The sequence below is a fragment of the Lutra lutra genome, chromosome 1 (assembly GCF_902655055.1).
Source record: "Lutra lutra chromosome 1, mLutLut1.2, whole genome shotgun sequence".
Lineage (NCBI taxonomy): Eukaryota > Metazoa > Chordata > Mammalia > Carnivora > Mustelidae > Lutra > Lutra lutra.
The window spans coordinates 205,985,282-206,004,699 of record NC_062278.1 but is presented as its reverse complement, the minus strand read 5'-3'; the positions used below and the strand labels follow the sequence as shown (position 1 = coordinate 206,004,699).

Below are 19,418 nucleotides of genomic sequence, written 5' to 3'. Positions count from 1 at the left end.
AGGAAGCCCCCGGAGTGCCCCGGGACCTTTGTCTGTCCCCTGTGCCGCCTGGACCGTTCGTCCAAAGGGAGGCCTGGTGCATCCTGGCCCCCCTGGTTTGCCCCTTTTTTGCACCGACCTTGTCACTGGGGGAGGCCAAGGGGTGAGGAGTTCTTTGTTTGCTGGTGGTGACTTGCCCCATTTAGCAGGGGAAGACCTAATGCATGTTGGGTCCTTTGTTTGCAGTGAACTGGAGTCCCAGGGGTCCTCAGAACCCCCAAGCCCAGAGTATGGCATCAGCATGCTGTCTAGCTAGTCCTCTTGTAGCCACATTGGTCACCTTAATTGTGATGTTGCAAGACAGAAATTGTCCCACTTTGCAAACCCAGTCTACAGGGGCTTGCCAAACACTGTAGCAGGTGGACTGCAGATGGCCAGGTGCAGACTCTCAAACTGTTTTTGGTTGCAACTTACTGGCCGGAGGGAAAGGAGACATTGTCTGATGGTTTCCCTTGCAGTTTCTTTGAAAGCAATAAGGCCCCTGTCATTGTAGATCTTGACTATATCTTAGAATTTACACTTAAATCTTGGAGTGTTGGAGTTTCCAGAAGGGAGGCCTCTTTTCCTGATAGAGTTTATGATAGTGCTCTTTATTCGCAGAGCTTTTTAAGATGTGGGAAATACATCCTTTGCTGCATTTTTTTTTTTTTTAAACCTGTGTAGGTTGCCCCTTTACCTCCAAAAGACATTTATCCTCCAAGCATTTTAACTTATGAAGCCATGGTCCAAAGCTTATCAGTTGGACCCATCTTGCCCCTTTTCAACCTTTATATCACTATAAAATATTATTTCCAGGAATGAACCATGGGACTTCTAGGCAACAGCATAGTATCATGGAAATAAGAAAAATAGTGTCGTATAAGCATGGAAAGCTTTGGAGTCCAGTACCTAAATGCGGATTTCCATTCTGTCCTGAGTCAGCTAAGGGATCTTGGGCAAGTTGTATAACTTTCTCTGGGAAAATCTGCCTCAGCTTCCTTCTCTGGGAAAGAGAGTTTCAACCTCTCTGGGAAGTTACATAGGTTAAGTGCTATAAAGTCTATGCTTCCATACTTTGTGAAGTATAAAAATGGCATTCAACATTTAGTTGTCATTTTCCTAATCTGTAAGAGCTTCTTTACCTACCTTAAGTAGGATCATAGTAGGGTCATTATGGGATTAGAACTCAGAACTGAAGCGGGTCTTGCTCTGGGCTTGGAGAAAATGCTTTCAGGACTATACGCCCCTCTTTACCATGACATCTCTTTCTTGGTATCTTACAGGTGCTGGTGTAGGACAGCTCACAATTTGATGGGTCGTGAGTCTGTCATGGTGGGTCCTGAAGTGAGGCTAATGTGTCCAGTGTGTGCTTCATGCCATTAACAAAACTTGTTAGAGTTAGTAAATGGATTTCAGTGGTCTGCAGCAACTTTATTTTCCCCGTGGGACCCATCACTTTAGTGACCCAACCTTGTATTTTTTAGGAGGAGGCCCAGCCTCGTGATGAGGAATAGCAAGGAGAGAATTCAGTTCCAGTTCAAAAACCTACAAAATCTGAGACTGTCACTGCTCGTGTAAGGTAAGTTGACTTAGCCATGCACGCAGAACAGTGGCACACCTCATGCTCAGCCACACTGTAAAGCAAAGGCACGTATTAAATCCATTTGTGACTGTCTTGGAAGAAGGGTATCATTTTAAATTAGTCATTATGGAATCTCTCTGTCCTTGAATCATCCCATAGTGACTCTACTTGGAGTTAAGTGGTATTTCATTATGCAAGAACTCTTGACATAATATTATTTTACTTACTTTTGAATTATTTAAGAGAAACTCTGAATCATAAAGGTTTCCAACATAATTATATTTCAAGGAATGCAACTTTCTTTTCAGTCTCTATGAAATGTTCTAGAGCTCAGTAAAATGTCTTAAAACATCCTATCTTGAATATCATACGTAGTTTTTAGACTGATAGAGGAAAAGATAGTGTTATATGAGCGTTGGAGAGGGTTGGGGACTTTCTAAAAGCGGAGCAGTCTGTTCACAAGCAAATTAATTTGCTCTTTCTTAGCAAGAAAGTATTGTTTCTCAAGTAATAAACACTTAGATGGTTTAGATTTTATAGTATTCAGGTTTTTCTTTAAGATTAGAATCTCAAATTACACCCTTTTTCTTTTAATTTGGAAAGAAGGAGTCTATAGGATGTAACTTCTTAAAGTGAATTGTATCATTGTTGATATTGTATTGAAGTTTTCTCTCTGAGCTACCATATGCTATCGGCTGAAATTTCCGGCATCCCTGGGGGAGAGGAGGCCATCAGGGCAGACCTACTATGGACCTGAAAGATTCGGCCCCAGGTCAGCCCTCTACCCCCATCTCCCCGCCATTTGAGAATTAGACGGGAAAGCAGTCAGGAGCAGGAATGTAGGCCCTATTAGACTCCTTGTAATGTTGGACATTATCCTGGTTTGTTAAAACATTGTGTAGATGTTTTTAAACTGAGGCCACAAAAGGTTACCGTACCAACCCAGGAGTACTACATTCTTAAAAATGTCTATAAGTGAGTTTGAGTGTTTTTTTAAAAAACAAAATCGTTAAACCAGAAGTGTTATTTATCTCTGTGTGTGTGTGTGTGTGTGTGTTTTAAGGTTCTAGGTATACTCATCCGTTAAATGAACAAAATGTACCAACATTTTTGCTCAACAGTTGAACTTTAACTTAATATTTGTTATTTAATAAACTCCATTATGAAAAGCTTTTTATTTTGAATTACAAAAGTTACTCCTTGATACAACCATCAAGTCCCATCCCTAGGGGCTTGCCTGGGTTCTGTGAGAGCACCATAAACTAGTTTGTCCATAGGGTAGTCATCAGTCCCGCTCGCTGATGCCACATGAGAAAAGGGGTCCATATAGAGTTTCCTTTCTTCCCAGAAGTCCCAGGAAAATTGCAAGTATTGCGATGAGGTGGAAGTATGTCTCTCAGGATGAAATGCATCTCGTTCTGTTGAGCAGGGCTCGGGGAGTTTAGGACAGAGAAGAGAAGAAAGTTCTCAGTGAGAAAAAAACAAAACCATGTAATTACTGTAGAGTGGAGATGGCCCTTCCATCCTTAATCCTGGGAGCAGCAGCTGAGGCTCAGTAGTGAAGAGCTTCATTTTTCTCGCCTTCTGGACAGCCCTGTCTGTGTTATTGAAGTCTTCTCTGTGGGATCCTGGACCAAGAATTGTAACCATTGACTTTTGACCCACCTTCTTAGGATTCCAGCTTTCCCTCCTGGCCAGAAATGTTCAGCCTGGACTCATTCAGAAAAGGTAAGAACATGGCTGTGCTTGGGACCTCATGCCCTCCCTCCCTGTGATGGGCAGCTGTGAGGGCCATGGAGGTCCCGTACCAGCGTGTAGCCCTTAGACCTCTTCTTTGCATGACTTACCAAAGTCCTTTCTCTGCCTTCCCCTTGCATGGTGCTTATAACCCAAGGCTGGGTCCTTGGCCAAGTCCCTGTGTTCATTTGCTACTCCTGCCCTTGCATATCCTCTCACACATACTCACTGCCCATTGGATTCCCATCTGTTTTTCTAAGCTGGTGTTTTACGCCATTTTCTCCATGAACCATTCTTGATTCTATCAGCCAAATGCATTCTCTCGCCTCTCTCTGATTTTCCTCTGTACCACGTCTGTACCTTCTTGCGCTTAGTCTGTTCTGACCATCGTATCTCTAGACTAGAGGCTCCCTGCACCCAGGGCCTGCTGTGCTCCTTTATCATCTGCGGCACCTGGCACAGCCTTCTGCAGGGTAGGCCTCAGCGAACGCTGGGGAAAGTGGTTTGAGTCATTGCTATATTGGTGGTCATAGATACTGTGGCAAGTTTTGGAACCCATGCTGTCCAGCAGCTGGGGTCAGAGGACTGTAAGCAATGGCAGAATTGAGCCGCGGCTGGGCTGTAGGGTAGCATTCATTCCTGCTTAAGGAAGTAAGCTATAGCTGGGGAAGCCTTCACGGACCACATTCCAGAGGGCTTTGCATGTCTTAGGAGCAGGACTTTCCTCCTCTGAGGGAACAGTGAGTAAAAAGCCTGTTATCTCTGTTGATGCTCACTGTATAAGACTCCACTCTGAGCATAATTTACAAATCAGTGAGAACCGTTATAGACCTTCCGTAACGCTGATTCAAAAGCTCCTCCCCTGTCCTCCCAACCCTCCCATCCCCAGCCCCCAGCGGCTCAGTTAGTAGAGCTCAGTCAGTAGAGCGTTAAAAAGGTCCTCCCTTGTCCTCCCAAGACCCCCACCCCCGCCCCTGGGCGGCTCAGTCAGTAGAGCGAGCGACTCTTGATCTCAGGGTTGTGAGTTTGAACCCGATGTTGGCTCCACAGTGGGTGTGGAGCCTACTGGGAAAAAAAAAAAAAAGAGTCTTCCTCCCTCGGGGTCTCCTCTACCACTCGTGTTCCTAGAGGCCCGGAAAACCTTGGCTGAGTGGTGTCCTGTTGAATGGGGTCAGAAGGAGGGCTGGGTATACCAGGGCTCAGAACAGCCTCTTCCTACCTCCTTGTTTTGTTGGTTTGTTTTAATTTTACTTATTTGACAGAGAGGGGAGAGCAGAAGCAGGGGAGAGCCACAGAGAGAGAGGGAGAAGCCGGCTCCCCACTGAGCAGGGAGTCTGATGCCGGCCTTGATCCCAGGACCCTGGAGTCATAACCTGAGCTGAAGGCAGACGCTTAACCAACTGAGCCACCCAGGCGCCCCCTCCTTGTTTGTTTTTAGTCACTCCGTGTATTTTCGTATTGTGTGAAAAAATTAATCTATCGTCCTGGTTTCGTTGGTTAACTGACTAGAAATAATTGGGTTTGAGATTAGTGTGGACAGCACATTTTGAGCTGAAAATTAAGTACACTTTCTATTTACTTATTAATCAGTGGGCTTTGTTGTCCGCCCACTTGTGAAAGTTGGATGAAAATAGATTCTCCCATGGTGGGAGTGTCTGAAGGAACAGCGCTGATTTTGTAAAGAGACAGAGGGCCCAGTAAAAATCATGATCCTCCTTTTTTCTGTGTTATTTCACTCTGACGTGATAGGGAGATAGTACCAGGTGAGAGGGTTGTGGCAAAATTCCTTTAGAGGGTTTGTAATTTTTCTTTCTAGGCTTGGGATTGATTTGTTCGAGAGATTTTTCACTGGGGGTGACATTAGCATTCAGTTCCATGGAAGTCAACAGAGCATCTCTGTGCAAAAGTTCTGGAGCCAGAGGCCTGATTCCCCTCACACTTTGGCACCCAGGCTGGCCAAGGCCGGGGGCCGGTGATTGGGCCTCTGTGCCTTCATTTCCTCCTGATGTAAGTGAGCCAGATCCTAGAACCTGCCTCACACAGTTGTTCTAGGGATCAGAGGAGTTAGTACAGATAAAGAGCTTAGAAGAGGGCCTGACACCTGGTAAATTCACGGTCTGTGGTATTAAATAGCTTTAGGACCTAATAATCAGACATAGTCTGATTTGGGGCCTTGCTTTCCACACAGGTAAGTGTTACATTCTTACTAACAACCACTTTATGCTTGAAGGTCTCAGGGAAAACCATTAATCAGAAAGAGTTTACTGCCTTGGATGTTTTCCTTCAGGCAAACCTGCCCTTTCTTTTCTGACCGTTAGGCTGAATGCCCTTTCCTGTCTTCTGAACGCTAGTATCACTTGCGGTTTGCACCATGACCTTGGCAATTATCATGTGCAGCCTTGTGACATTTTCATTGTTGTATAGGACTGTTCTTTATCTCTTATCTAGTTTTTAGGTTTCTTTGCTCCTCATGATGGGATTATGAGCTCCCTAAGGTGTCGTGAGTCTCGAGGGGGAATGTCACATGGTGTCAAGCTGGAGTCAGACTTTCTGGGGTTCATATCTGGTTCCCATTAGCGCTAGCAAGGTGTTAACTTACCCGATTCTGTTTCCCAACCCCTGTCTTCAGAGGTATGATGAAGATGAGAGAGAGTACAGGAAGAGCACCTGGCTGTGGTCTCTCCGCAGCCCTCAGTCTTGAGTTGGCAGGCCCTTGATAAATGTGAGTAGTTGGATCTCTCTGGGGTGCAGCCCTGGAGCTGGTGTTTTGCCAGAGAGGGACAGCCTGGCACCAGCATGCAGCGTGCTATGCAGCCACACGATCAGAGGAGACAGCTCGGTGTCAGAGAGGCTTTCTTGCACTCCGGGGCTTATTGGCTTAGCGGGTCAGGCCGCTGGCTGCTTCTGAAGGTGAGAGTTGGAGCAGTGCCCTGCAGCTTGGTGGACAGTGGCCCGCTGGCTCTGCGGCTGCCATCTTGTCTCTAATGTAATTCAGCGGAGCTGCCAGTACCGCCCCACTAGCGTGTTCATGAGTGGTAAGTGGCCTGTTACTGCCTTTGCTGGCTTCTTAGCACAAGTTTCTTGTCTCTTGGAGGCACTGCCATCAGATTCAGGCCACAGAGAGCAAGCTGAGTCCTTTACAGTCAGCACAAAACTTTGGAAAACACTAGATCAACAGCAAGAATGTGCCATTTTCCTCCTCCAGCTCCGTGTTCAGAAGAGGGCTCTGTGATGTGGAATTTTAACAACTCCCCCTCTCCCGCTTACTGAAAATGCTTTATGAAACAGATAATCATCAAATCACTTCTTTTTTCTCAATCCAGCATCCTGGAAATGAATGAGAACCCTTCTCAAACAGGACTGGAAAGGTTGAACTGATCATTTTCCACCTTAGTTTCAAGATAAACCTTGATCCCAGGCACTTTGTTCCAGAAGACCCTACAGGCATTTCTCCTGTATCACTGGATGTGTTTTCTGCAGAATGACACACCTCTCAAGTCATCAGAGGGCCTGTGGGGTACAGCGTAACCTGGTGGCCCAAGTGCGCGAACAGCGGTCTGTGGACAGCCGAGGCCCGCGGCGCAGTGCAGTGCCAACAGTGTACAGGGCTGGCAGTGCCGAGGCCACGTGGGGGACAGTGAGGCTCTGAGCCCATGGGGCTGCCAGTAGGGCGCTTGCAGCTGGCAGTGTAGGGGAGGAGGACCTCGCTGCAGGTACATGCCTTCCCCCCAGTGCTTTAGTATGGAAAGTCTCAAAACTACTGAAATGTTGAAAAAACTGTAGAGTGAATACACATGTATCTATCACCTCGGTTCCCTACAGGCACTCAGGTTCAAGTTTTAAAAAAAAATATAGTTGAGGGGTGCTTGGGTGGCTCAGTGGGTTAAGCGTCCGACTCTTGGTTTCAGCTCAGGTCATGATCTCAGGGTCATGGGATCGAGCCCCATGTTGGGCTCCGTGCCGGACATGGAACCTGCTTAAGATTCTCTCTCTCCTCCTTTCCCTTTGCCCCTCCCACCCCTGTTGCATGTGTGTGCTTGCTCTAAAAAAAAATGTATATGTATATATATATATATATACACCCATGTATGTATACAGATAGATATATACATATGTATATTTGATAGGGTCTTTTGTTTTCTTGTTGAAAGTTACAATTCTACCTTTGCTATTTCAGTTCCCTTGCCTTAGGAAAATCACATTTGAACTGAGGGTTCACATGTTTTACTGATATTTCCTCATGTACCGATTGTGTATGAGCCGATTTGCATTATGGAAATGGACATGATGGCAGCCGAGCAGACTGTTGGGTGTAGTGTGTGGGTGGCTGTCTTGCCCTGCTCCTCTCCTGCCCTGTTAATCATATTGAAACCAGCGAGGCAAAGAGCAGAGGGCTTGTGTACCTTTTCCCCCAGACCCAGTGATTCAATGATATAGTCACCACGTAGGTGGCGGTCAACATGTGAAACCTGACTTCCCTGTACGTTCCCACCTTCCCATGCAACAGCGACGTTCATGCATATCAACGTTTTGGAACGTCTTAAAAATATACTTTATACGTCACTGAAAAGTAGTATTTAGTCTCCAAATGAATGGAAGTATTTGGAATAGCAAACCATTGACTTTTATAAAGAGAGAGAAGGCTGGTAAGTGTGGGTCTGGTCTTGGCTTAGGGAGGACCCCAGCAGCCAGTTGGTCCTTTTCTTGCCCATGTCTTAGAGGGAAAGAATAGTCTGAGGCGCGGCCGTCTGGGAACCAACAGCAGACACAGGGCTAACTAGGATGCGCAGAAGACAGATAAAGGGGATTTACACGGTACCGTGGTTTTCCAGTTTTCAGTTAGTTTCTTGTTTCATCCTTACTGCTCAGGACTCTAGAGAAGGAAGTGGGATGGGTGTTTGACTCACACAAGGTGCCTCAGGGAAGAGAGTTTGAGGGCTGTTTTGAGAGTCAGGAAGGGATCTCTACAAATTTATCGTGTATCCCGTCTATAGTAGACTGTTGCCTTCTTTCTGTGTGGGATTGGTGGCACTGTTTGTCAGAGCCCGTGACTGGCTGCATGCACCATCCCACCGCCCTGCCACCCAGAGCTCTTCTCAGATGCTCTGGGATGAGTCTGTCCAAGGGTCTGTAACTGTGAGGGGTAAGAACACATCACCCTGATGCCCTCTCTCTTTCCCCAGATCGGGCCCAGCACAGGCAGCGTCAGTGCAAACTTCCCCCACCCCGCCTTCCACCCATGTGTGTCAACCCTGCCCCTGGAGGGACCATCTCTCGAGGTAAGGGAGGAGCCTTGCCTCCAGCATCAGCTTGGTGCAGGGTCTGTGGGGGAGGCGGGCGGCATGGGAGCCCGGGTGCCAGGGTCACGATCCTCTGGAAAGCAAGTGAGGAGGAGTGGGGCTGGCTAGTGAAGCTGTTGGAACCCTCAAGGAGAAATCATCTGGAAAGGTCTGGGTTTTTTTTATGATCCTTGGTCCCTGGCTCAGACCCCGTGGTCTCCTCGGGCTTCCTCGTGTGACCAGGCATACAGCCTAGGCTCAGTCTGGGTGTTCAGCATCAGTGTGGAGAATCTGCAGGGCTTGGATCTTCTAGGCGGTCCCTGGCTTAGGTGGTTCAGGAAGCACAGGGCACCTGTAGCAGGGCCAGAACAGAGCACCCTTGCCAGGCCCTGGGTGCTCCATCTTGGAGGCCCTGGGATACCTGGCAGATCCCCTCCCTACCTCCCCCCAGCTCCTCAAAGCACTTTACTGACACTAAAATCTGCCTCTCAGTCCATTTGGCAGGGTAGTCTCACCTTTCGACTGGGGAGGATGTCCGAGCACCCGGACAGGTGATAGCTCCCCTCAGGTCCCACTGGTACCCTGGGGGGTGGGGCTTGTAAGGGGACCCGAGGAAGCATCCCCGCCTGTGAGTATCTCCACCCCTCCCTCAGACTTCGATCTTTTCCGGGTCTGCTAAGACCAGTGCTCCTGGTGGCTTCTTGTTCATCCTCTGACAGCTGCCCCCTCTGCCCTGTTGGCTGTCCGTTCACGCCCCGATGCCAGCTGCCTAGCAGAAGAACACTATTTTAGGTCATAGAGTCTTTGCCTCCTGCGGAGACAGCATGTCCACTTTAGGTTCTGTCTGTAAAGTGCTTTGAAGGTCAAGAGCTCAGGAAGGGTCGGGCAGCACAGAGCAGCTCAGTTTCTGCCGCCCACGCTGCTGCCCTGTTCCCACTCAGTTTCCACCCGCGACGCCTTCCCGCGCCAGCGGCCCCGACTCCAGACAGCAGCATAGAAAGAAATACTTGCAGCCCCTCTGACCATTTGACTTAGGTGTTAAAGAAATGCCACCCCCCTACCGTTGCCAAAACAAGAGTTGATTGCCCTTTTTTTTTTCTTTCTTAAAATGCCCTGTAACTCGAAAAGGCTGAACGTTAACATTTCCAACATGGCAGGTGAGTGGCTCTGAGAGTGTCAGATGTGCTTTGGCTAAGCTTAAAGATGGTTAGGTGGGATGAACCAGGCAGCACGGCTAGGCAGTGCCTCCTTGAGCACATGCAGGGGAGAAGGCTGCTGCACTTGGGGGACAGCGGCTCCTGGTGGGGGACAGTCCCTGCGCTGTCTTCCCTGGAGGAGCATAGACCCCCTGAGCCTGATTGTCTCCTCACAGCTGCGCCTCCAGAAGGCACCCATGGGTGTATGCATCTTTGCCTCCTCTCTCTCTCTCTCTCTCTTTCTCTCTCAACCTAAAAAGGGTCTTGCCTCCACTTCTTCATCCCAAAAGCAACAGACTTTTTATTCCACACATGACTGTCGGGCCTTACTGCCACGCTTTCTGACTCCCTAGTGACTTCACTGCCTTTAGAAGGAAGTTTGTGTGGCAGAAACAGTGTCTCTGGTGTTCAGATAGGAAAACAGCGCTCACAAAATGGGGGCCACTCGAATAGGTTACAGTGCCCATCAGACTCAGATTGGAATTGGAAAAAACGCTCACCTCCTTTGCCCGTCTCCTCCCACTCTACCACCAAGCTCTTTACCTCCTAGGTAAAGGGTGAGGAAATTCAGAGCCTCTTCTGTCGATCTTTCCCACCTGCCCTGATCTGAGACACAGAGCACCAGAAGGCAGCGTGGGATAACAGAACTTCTGGCAGGATCCTTCGTAGGACTAGTCCTTCCTGTCCATTCCCTCATACACGGGTCCCCTCTTCTCGGTACGGTGGTTTACCTCAAGGGATCCTGTGGCTTTACATATATGGATGGAAGAGCCCTGAGGCTCTTGGATCCCTGAGGATGGGTAGGGCAGTCAGGGTGGCCGTCCGGCTCCTGGGGCTCCCTTTGCCTTTCTTGTCTCCAACCAAGGGGACCATGTCTAGTCATTCTAACCACCCACAAAATCTAACTGTGGTCGAAGGCACTGACAGAATGGTTGACTGAGATGCTCCCTCTCACTTGCCCCCCGGAAGTTTTCCCGTCTCTGCCCCACGTCTGGACTACCTTGGGCTTCCTCTTGTTGCTTTTTCCCGGGGCCGCTAAAGTTTAGGGTCCTAAAACAGCCTCCTGTGTATTCAGTGGATCCCTCACACTTTAATTCCACCCTCCAAGGTGTTGTTGTTCAGCGCATTTAATACCAGATGTCTCGCTTGATTCAGAAATGAACAGAGAGATCCCTGAGCCAGTAAAACATTTCTTTTCTTTTTTTTTTTTTTTCCCAAAAGTTTCTTCCTTTTTATAGGCAAAGAAGTCGACTTTCTCTCCCCAAAGAATGGATAGTGGAGGAGAATTCTTTAATGTTGGTGGAAAGGAAGAGGGCATCTCTGAGCCCTTCTAACTTTCTTCAACATTCTCTAAGGCAGGAGTTGGCAAACTTTCTTTAAGGGTCACAGAATACATATTCTAGGCTTTCTGGGCCATATGGTTTCTTTTGCAGCTGCTTTGCTCTGCCAGTGTGGTGTGAAAGCGTAATAGATAATACACCAACAGTGAGAATGGCTATGTTCCAATAAAACTTTATTTATAAAAACAGGCAGTGGGTGGATTTGGTCTGCAGGTTGGAGTTTGGCAACCCCTGCTCTGGACCAATGGGCAGAAGATCACAAAACCAGAAGGTTTTTAAGACCCGGTGTAAGACTTTCCCTCATGTCATAAGAGGCAGTGAGGTTTCTGGAAGTGAAATATTTGCTCAAGGTGATACCAGCTGTTAGACCCCAGATGCAATAAATGAAATAGGAAAGGGGGTCGAGGAGTTCCCTGAGAACCAGCTAGTTGGGTGGCATCACATGATGCTTTTTTTTTTTAAACATAGCATTTCAAACTTCTGTTCGAAATAACGTTTTCTAAAGTAGAGACAATAGTATGGTAAACCCCAAGTACTTAACCCCCTGTTTGACCAGTGAACAACCCGTGGCCAGTCTTGATTTGTATCTGTCCCTCTATTTTCACCCCTTTGGGAGCAGATCCAAGAAATCAGAGCATTCCGACCTTAGCCTAAGTGGCTGTCAGAACAGAGTGCTGTCCTGAGGGCTTGCTGCACACCGTGCTGGGTCCAGGCCCTGCTTTCTGGGGGGTGGGAAGGTGTCTTTCTGTCTAGGCTTTTGTGCCAGCTTTCAGACACCATTTTCAAAATTTGGCCTCAGCCCCTAATGCCATTATCAGGCTTGGTAAGTTTCTAGATTCTTTTGAGGGAATTTGGGCTGCTAACAGTCCTTGAAAACTGCCCTGAAGTTGGGTGGATGCCTTGGCTTTTGGCTAATTAGAGTGACACTTGGCCAAAGTCAATGCCATTGTGGGATCATATTCTTCCCCAAGGGTCTCGCCATCCCAATGTGGATGATCTGGAGAGGGGCGTTTGATACAGATGGTTCTGTCCCCTTGTCAGGTCAGATCACTGCTGCCAAGGTCACCTTCCCTTTTGCCCCTTTTGTGCTAAAAGCCCACTGAGGAGGGAATAGAGGAGTGGGAGTTGAAGCTGCCCCATCCTGCCACAGGTCTGTTGTTCCGGACCTCAGTGGAGAATTCTAGAGAATTCTCTAGAATGCACTGTACAGCACTCTGCTGCCTTCCAGACATTCCCATTTTATCCTGACCACAGCCATACCAAATGAGTAGATCAAATATGTCATTTTCCCCACTGATGAAATTGCCCAAGGTTCACAGCTGGCAAGTGACAGAGCTTGGGCTAAGCCCAAGTATTAGGACTCATAGCCTATGTTCTTGCCATAAGCCAGCAGTTCTCAGAGCGAGGTCCCAGACCAGCAGTCTCATCATCTGGTAACTTGTTAAAAATGCAGATTCCTGGGCTCCACTCCAGGCCTAATGAATAAGAAACTTTGGGGGTGACTCCGAGCATTTGAACAAGCTCTCCAGGAGTCTTCAGAGTCAGATCTAGAATTATAAAACAAACACACAAACAAAACCCTCCCTCTCAGCATATCCCCAGCTGCACTGCCAACCTCTAACCAAGCCCCTTGTCACTGCCCCAACATGCAGACTCAGTGTGATTCCCAGCTGAGCTAAGTTTCTGTTCCTCAGTGCCATATACCAGGCAGAAGGGGAACGAGCCTGGCTAGAACCCAGACATAGTAGCTTGGAAATAGCATCCCATTTGGCTTTCAAGCAAGTAAGGAACAGTAGCTTCAGACTCACACTGCTGGACCAGCTCAGTTCTTGGGCACGTTATCCAAGTCTGGTATTTTTCACCTTTGACTCCAGCCCGGGAATTAAAAGTGGTTTGCTTTTATGTTCAGGAGGTCTTACCTGTCCCAAATCTGGATTCTTCTTCAGGTTTATTTTGTAAGCCTTTAAATGAGATGGGGGTGCCTTGGATTAGTGGTTATCCTCCCTCTTTGGTCTGGAGTGCAAGCCAGTTTGCCAGGGCATGTGAGAGGTATTTATGAGCAATGGGTGGCAACTAGAGGGAACCTGGAGTTCATCTCCATGGACGTTAAGTTGATGGAGCTAAGCCAGAACTTTTGCCAAAAAGTCCCCTTCCGTCTTCCTGCCCCCGAGTCAGACGACGAGTCTGTGGGTTTGGCTTTGACGGGGCAGTGAATTCAGCTCGGGGCCAGCCATCCCAGGCTGCCCACCAGGTGACAAGCCCGGGACGCGGGAGGCCCCGGCTGAGAGAGAAGGGAACTGGGCGCCGGGACCACGTCGGCTGGCTCCGGTCCCTGGTCCTCCCAGCCGCCAGGCGGCGCGCGGGTTGCTGCTCCCGCCCTCTCGCCCTCCCGCCGCGTCCCTGCCCGGCTCCGGGACCGCGGGGGCTGGCGGGAGCGCGATGGCGGCCGCCAGGAGGCTCATGGCGCTGGCTGCCGGCGTCTCCCCACGCCTGCGACTCCCGGGCCACCGCGCCACCGGGCGACAGGGACGCTCGCGCGGCCTCTCGTCAGGCTGCGCCCACCCCGATCACACGAAGGAGGCCGCCGAGGCCGAGGCAGGGGTGGCCCCTAGCGGCCCCGGGGAAGGCGAAGGAAGCATGGTGAACGGTGAGGGCCGGGGCGCGACGCCCTTGGCTGCCGGGGCTGGCAGAGCTGGGAGCACGGGCGGGGGTCGGGCCTGGCGGGCCGGGACCCCTCTCCGCTAGTGGCCGAGACCGCCGGCCGCCGGCGGGCCGCAGCGCTGCTGTTGTAAAGCTCAGTGTGGTCCAGGCCCAAATGGACCCCGGGCGCGGAGGTTCGGGGACAGGAGCACCTGCACCAGGCAAGAATAGGTGAGAGGCGCGGGACCTCGAGAGCGTGGGGGAAAACAGGAAAACATTTACCTACCGCTCGAATGGGTGGTCAGGGGTTGGAGCATTAAGGGTAAGCGCATCCTCAGCAGTGTGGTAAAGAGCCCACAATACACTTGGTACTTCAGGAGGTAGAGACAATGATTCCCAGTGTTGTGTCTTCCTGAATAGCCCAGGGAATTAGACTGGTCAGAGCATCCCTGACTATCAGCGGTGGGTAGAGAGCCAATCTCCTCCTGCCCTGTAGAGCTGTGAGAGGGGACCAGTGCACATCTGTTGTTGTGCCTGGGGGGTCTAGTGGGCTCCTTAACTTTGGGTCCTTCTGTGGGAAGCCCTCTGAGTCTACTTAAATACCATTCTTAACTGCTTGAATCTCAGTTGCTTTATAAATTCTTTTTTTTTATTATTTAAGATCTGTTTATTTATTTGACAAAGAGAGATCACAGATATGCAGAGAGGCAGGCAGAGAGAGAGGGGGAACCAGGCTTTCCGCTGAGCAGAGAGCCCGATGTGGGGCTCAATCCTGGACCCTGAGCCTGAGCCGAAGGCAGAGGCTTAACGCACTGAGCCACCCAGGCGCCCCGCTTTATAAATTCTTTAGAGGGAAACAGAGTCAGGCAGAATCCTCCTTCTTGGCCAGTTGACACAGTCATCTGCTTCAAGGGAACAGTCTCAACCCAGGATTAGGGTTACATCAGAACTCCTGGGGGGAGCTTCGTCAAAATACAGAGGCTTCCCCAACATCACCACCATTCTCAAGTGTCTGATGAGGGTCAGGGTCCCATTGTGGTGAAAAATCTCCCTCGTTGATGTATGACTGATGCGGGCAGAGGCATATGTACAAAGTTTCTCTTTTTGGAGCTGGTTTAAGGCCAAATATAACAGCAAGACTGCAGGTGGTGAATGAAAAGGTTTCCCCATCTCCTCTGCCAGTCTCTGACCCTGCATCTCTTGAAGGGTCGCTTTGGTGCTTTGGGGCCCTTACTTCTGTTTTTAGCTGCTCCCACCAGGCTTCTTCACGGCCTGGCTGAGCCTTGTGTCTGGCACAAGCCGCCACTGGTTGGACATCTCTGGGATTGATCCAAAGTACAAGTGAAAAAAAGTGAGGTACTTCTCAGCATATCTGATGCATCCTGTCTCCACTGGACTCCAGCAAACTTGGGGGAGAAATAGCTTATGCATGTCTCAACTGTGGAGATCCCTGATCGATGTCCCTTCATATAATCTGGCTCTAAGTGGTCCTTTGCAGGATGCTAAAGTGCAAAAAGAGAGCTAGGGCCTGGTATTCAGACTTTGGGTCTAACCCTCCCTTTTGTGTATTGTTTGTTTTAGGAGGGGCCTTGCATTGTCTTGATCTCCAGTTTGTGTGTGTGTGTTGGAGTTTTTTGTTTTGTTTTTTTGTTCAGTACCTTCTTTCAGACAAGGGGGGTTGCCGTCTAGGGTTCTGTAGCTGATGTATTAAGTCAGGATCTTACGGGGAAGAGGATGGAGGCTGGTTCTCCTCTGTGGTGTGTGGGTCCCTGGTCCTTCTCCTTCAGGAAGTGGTTGTGCAAGTGGGTCTGGTTGTGCACGTTTACTGACCCCTGTAAACCTGAAGCCATTCCTCCCTCCTTTACCAAGATGCTCCTGGGTGGTTTGGGGTCATGAGCCAATGTCCTCGGTATCCAGCCCAGGGTTGTCCTGATACACACCCCGTGGAGTTTTTAAAAGAAAAAGAGCAACTATAATGCTTCTGTTCTTATTTTCTTAGCTTCTAGGGACCTATTAAAAGAGTTCCCACAGCCCAAAAACCTTCTCAACAGTGTAATTGGAAGAGCCCTCGGCATCTCACATGCAAAGGACAAACTGGTCTACGTGCACACGAATGGACCGAAGAAAAAGGTAAGTCACTGGTGGCTGGGGGAGGTGTTGGTGTGACTCTCAGGAAAGAGGTTGGCTGTCCTTTTCTCCCCCGGGTTTCTTGGTCAGGCAGGCCATAGAGTGGGTTTTGTGAATTGAAAATGGTCAGCAGAGACTCTCAAAGCAGAGCGAGGTCTGAGAAAGAGCCTCGTTTGGAGAAAGGGAACATGGGAGATGAGGTGAGGAGTTTCTCTCTTGGGTATGCCAGGCCTCTGCACTGACCCCTGGTTCTGGTCCCTGTTGAAGAACTGGGACTGCAGAGGGTCAGAGTTGATAAAAATTCCTGTTCCTAGAGTCTCGTAGGTCCTGGGACCCACAGAAGCATGCAGGCAAACCATTCTGAATGAAGATTTTTAACAATAAAGATGGGTCCCACCTTGCTCTCTGGCTAGAACATGGCACTTTGAAGAAGCAAAACAACTTGAGGTGGGATGAACGGCTTGAGGATGGGAAGGTTGAGCCTCACGGGGGTTAGCCGTGGGCGTGGGGTGCAGCCTACACTCGGCTCAGCTGCCATCAGGCCCCCAGCAACTCCGTGTGATCTGTGGCAGCTCTGTGGTCTCCAGGGGCCAGGGGCCTGATTCTCTCTTCTCTTTCCCAGAAAGTCACCCTCCACATAAAGTGGCCCAAGACCGTGGAGGTAGAAGGCTATGGCAGCAAGAAGATCGACGCTGAGCGGCAGGCTGCAGCGGCGGCCTGCCAGCTGTTCAAGGTGACCCTTCCTGGCGAGAACCAGGCTGACCTCCGTCCTGGGAAGGCCCTTGCCCCGGGCTCTGATGGGCTTTCTGGTACCAGGTGCCTCTTGGTGGAGGCTCACAGGTGTTCACTCACTCACCTGTTCTCCCACCTCGTTCTTTTCTGGCTGTGCAGCCCACAAGGGAATACTTGGGTGTTCTGGTTTGGTTTGGTTTTTGCCACTGTAGTTACCTACTTTCTGTGGTTTCAGAAAACACAGAGGAGAGCTCTTGGTAAATGCTCCTGTCGTACAGCACCGTGGATGTACTTCCATTTTGGGTTCTGTTTTTCTTTTCCCATGATTTCGCGTGGGTGTTCCTGCACCCACACGGTTTTCTGCTCCTTGGAACAGAAGCGCGGTTGTTGCTTCTCTTACTTCCCAGTGGTTGGGCATGGGCTGCTTTCAGGTTCTTGGTTACCCAGTATTTAACTAGCCCTGCAGCGCTGCTCACCAGCCTTCCTGTCCATCCCTAACAGGCTCCCTTTGTGGCTGCGCCAACCTTGAATCTTGCTCAGGCTCCTCGGTCTTTGTTTCTGCCCCAGTGGGGACAGAGCTGTCGGGCGGGTGTTCCTTCAGATTCTCTCCCACCGAATCCACAGGCCTTCACTGTCCCCGCCTGTTCCCTGCGTCTGAGGAGGAAGGGCCGCCTTCCTCGCCGCCCCTCCCCCCCTTGTCTTTGTCCCCTTTCTGCCCCTCTACTCCGTCCCTCTCCCACCCTTTGCTTTTTGGATCCTTCCTCTTCTGACTCTTTTCCGTGGACTTCTCATACACTTACTTCAGTGTCCTGACTCCCTCCCCTTGGCCCTGGTGCCACAGTTGCCAGAGAGCAGGCAGCGCCCGGTGCTTGTGGTGTGCATTCTCTCCGCTGTGGGTTTGTGTCCCTCGTCCTGCTCACTAGTTGCCTTCTCCCCACAGTGGCTGACAGATAGCAGTGGTCACCAGGTGACGGTTGAATGACTGGAACAATGCTTTTTCTGGCCAGCCTCTCGGTCCTCGCCTTGCTTGAGTGTTTTGGGCCTGGATGCCTTCTCCCTCCCCTCTCTGGGTCACTACAGGCTCTTCTCCTCCCACCTTCTGTTGACATCTGTTTTCTCTCTACCCCTTCCCCCCCTTGGGGAAATCTTACCTCTTAGTGGTTTAGCCACCATCTGCTGAATTTCTCAGAAATATCCCATCTTTCAGAACAGCTCTACCTTGGGGAGTCTCAGCAAGGGGTCGGGGGGACGGATCCGGACATGGATTTGGCAGTGTCCGGAGACATTCTGGGGGCCACAGCTGGAGGAGTGCTCCTGGAGAGAGGCCAGGGATGCTTCTGAAGGCCCCACGGTACACAGGGCGATATCCCACAGCAAAGAATTAGCTGGTCCCAAGCCAGTAGTGCTACGAGTGAGAGATTGTTCTCTGATGTTTAAAAGGTGGCCTCGGTGCAGCAAGTCGTGGTCACGTCCCTCCCCCGCCCTCTCTCTGTCCCTATCTCTGCTGTGCTCATAGCCTCTCTTTTGTTGATTCGTTTGTTGAATTGTGGTAAGTTACACAAAATGTAAAATTTACCATCTTAACCATTTTTCAGCAAACAGTTGAGCAGTGGTAAGCATTGTGCACCCAGTCTCCAGAACTTTCTCACCTGGCAAAACTGAACTCCCAGGGCCATTAAACAGCAAATCCCCTTCCCCTTCCCGTCAGCCCCTGGCAGCCACCGACCTGCTGCCTGATTCTATGAATTCGACTCCTCTGGGACTTCATAGCCTCCTATAAGTGGAATCCTACAATATTTGTCTGTCTCTGGCTTATTGGACTTGCGTGGTGTCCTCAAGGTCCGTTCATGGAGCTTGTGTCAGAACTGAGGTGCACTCCCTGGGCTGGCCGGGTTTGTGCACTCACGCGCTGATGGCCACTTCGGTTGTTTCCAGCTCTTGGCTCTTGTGGATGATGCTGCTGCGAGCCCGAATGTACAGTGAGTCTCCTCAGGACACTGCTTTCAATGCCCAGAAATGCAATTGTTGGATCATATGCTAGTTCTGTTCTTAATTCTTGTAAGGAATTGCCGTGCTTATCCCACGGTGGCTGTAGCGCTTCACGTTCCCACCCACAGGGCACAGGCTCGCTCCGTCTGTACCGGCGCTTTGGGATGTGGGTTTTGGCAGCCGTCCTCGGGCGCGTCAGGTGGGATCTCTTAATTTTGACCGGCATTTCCCTAATCCGTACTGACGTTGGGCATCTTTTCTTTTCTCATTTTTAAGATAAATTCTTAAGTTTTGTGTTAACTGCACAGAGCTTTCTCTGTAGGTAAGAGATCACATCCTACTGGGTAGATCTTGTACAGATCAGCTGGAAAGGACAGAAGGAGCTGAAGAGAGTGTTTGCTTTTCACATCCCCAGGCCTGGTCCTTGCCCGTCAGAAGGAGGTAGCTCTGTCGGTCTTCACAGCTCCCAGAAGCATCTTTGCTCACTGTCTTTCCGTTGCCTTCCCCTTGGGAAACACACAGCCTCAGAGCACAGGGAGCTGCGTGCGTTGGAGCCGAATGGAGTCTCCTGAGACGTGAGGGGGAGGGGCTGCTTTCATCAAGTCTTCTTGCCCTCATGGAGTTGAAAATGAGGCAGAAGTTCTAAAGGGCAGCGTTAAACCAAGCCGGCGATGGGTTTGTGGAAAATGAAGTTCCATAGTCACATACAGTAATTGGTTTTTTTGGGGGGAAAAAAGTTTCTCCCCGAAATGTACCTAACGCAGGTGGGAGGAGGTGC

The 19,418-nt window shown here is 49.9% G+C and overlaps 1 protein-coding gene across 1 annotated transcript in view; it reads left to right on the top strand.

Moving 5' to 3' along the window:
- The window catches only part of DHX30 (DExH-box helicase 30), a 29,071-nt gene that overhangs the window by 521 nt on the left and 9,132 nt on the right, over positions 1-19,418 (top strand). The window contains 7 exon segments of the mRNA XM_047695130.1: positions 1,503-1,597; positions 2,266-2,372; positions 3,274-3,328; positions 8,521-8,616; positions 9,745-9,773; positions 15,792-15,922; positions 16,542-16,652. Coding sequence (XP_047551086.1) covers positions 2,348-2,372; positions 3,274-3,328; positions 8,521-8,616; positions 9,745-9,773; positions 15,792-15,922; positions 16,542-16,652 — 447 coding nt within the window. The 5' untranslated portion in view covers positions 1,503-1,597; positions 2,266-2,347.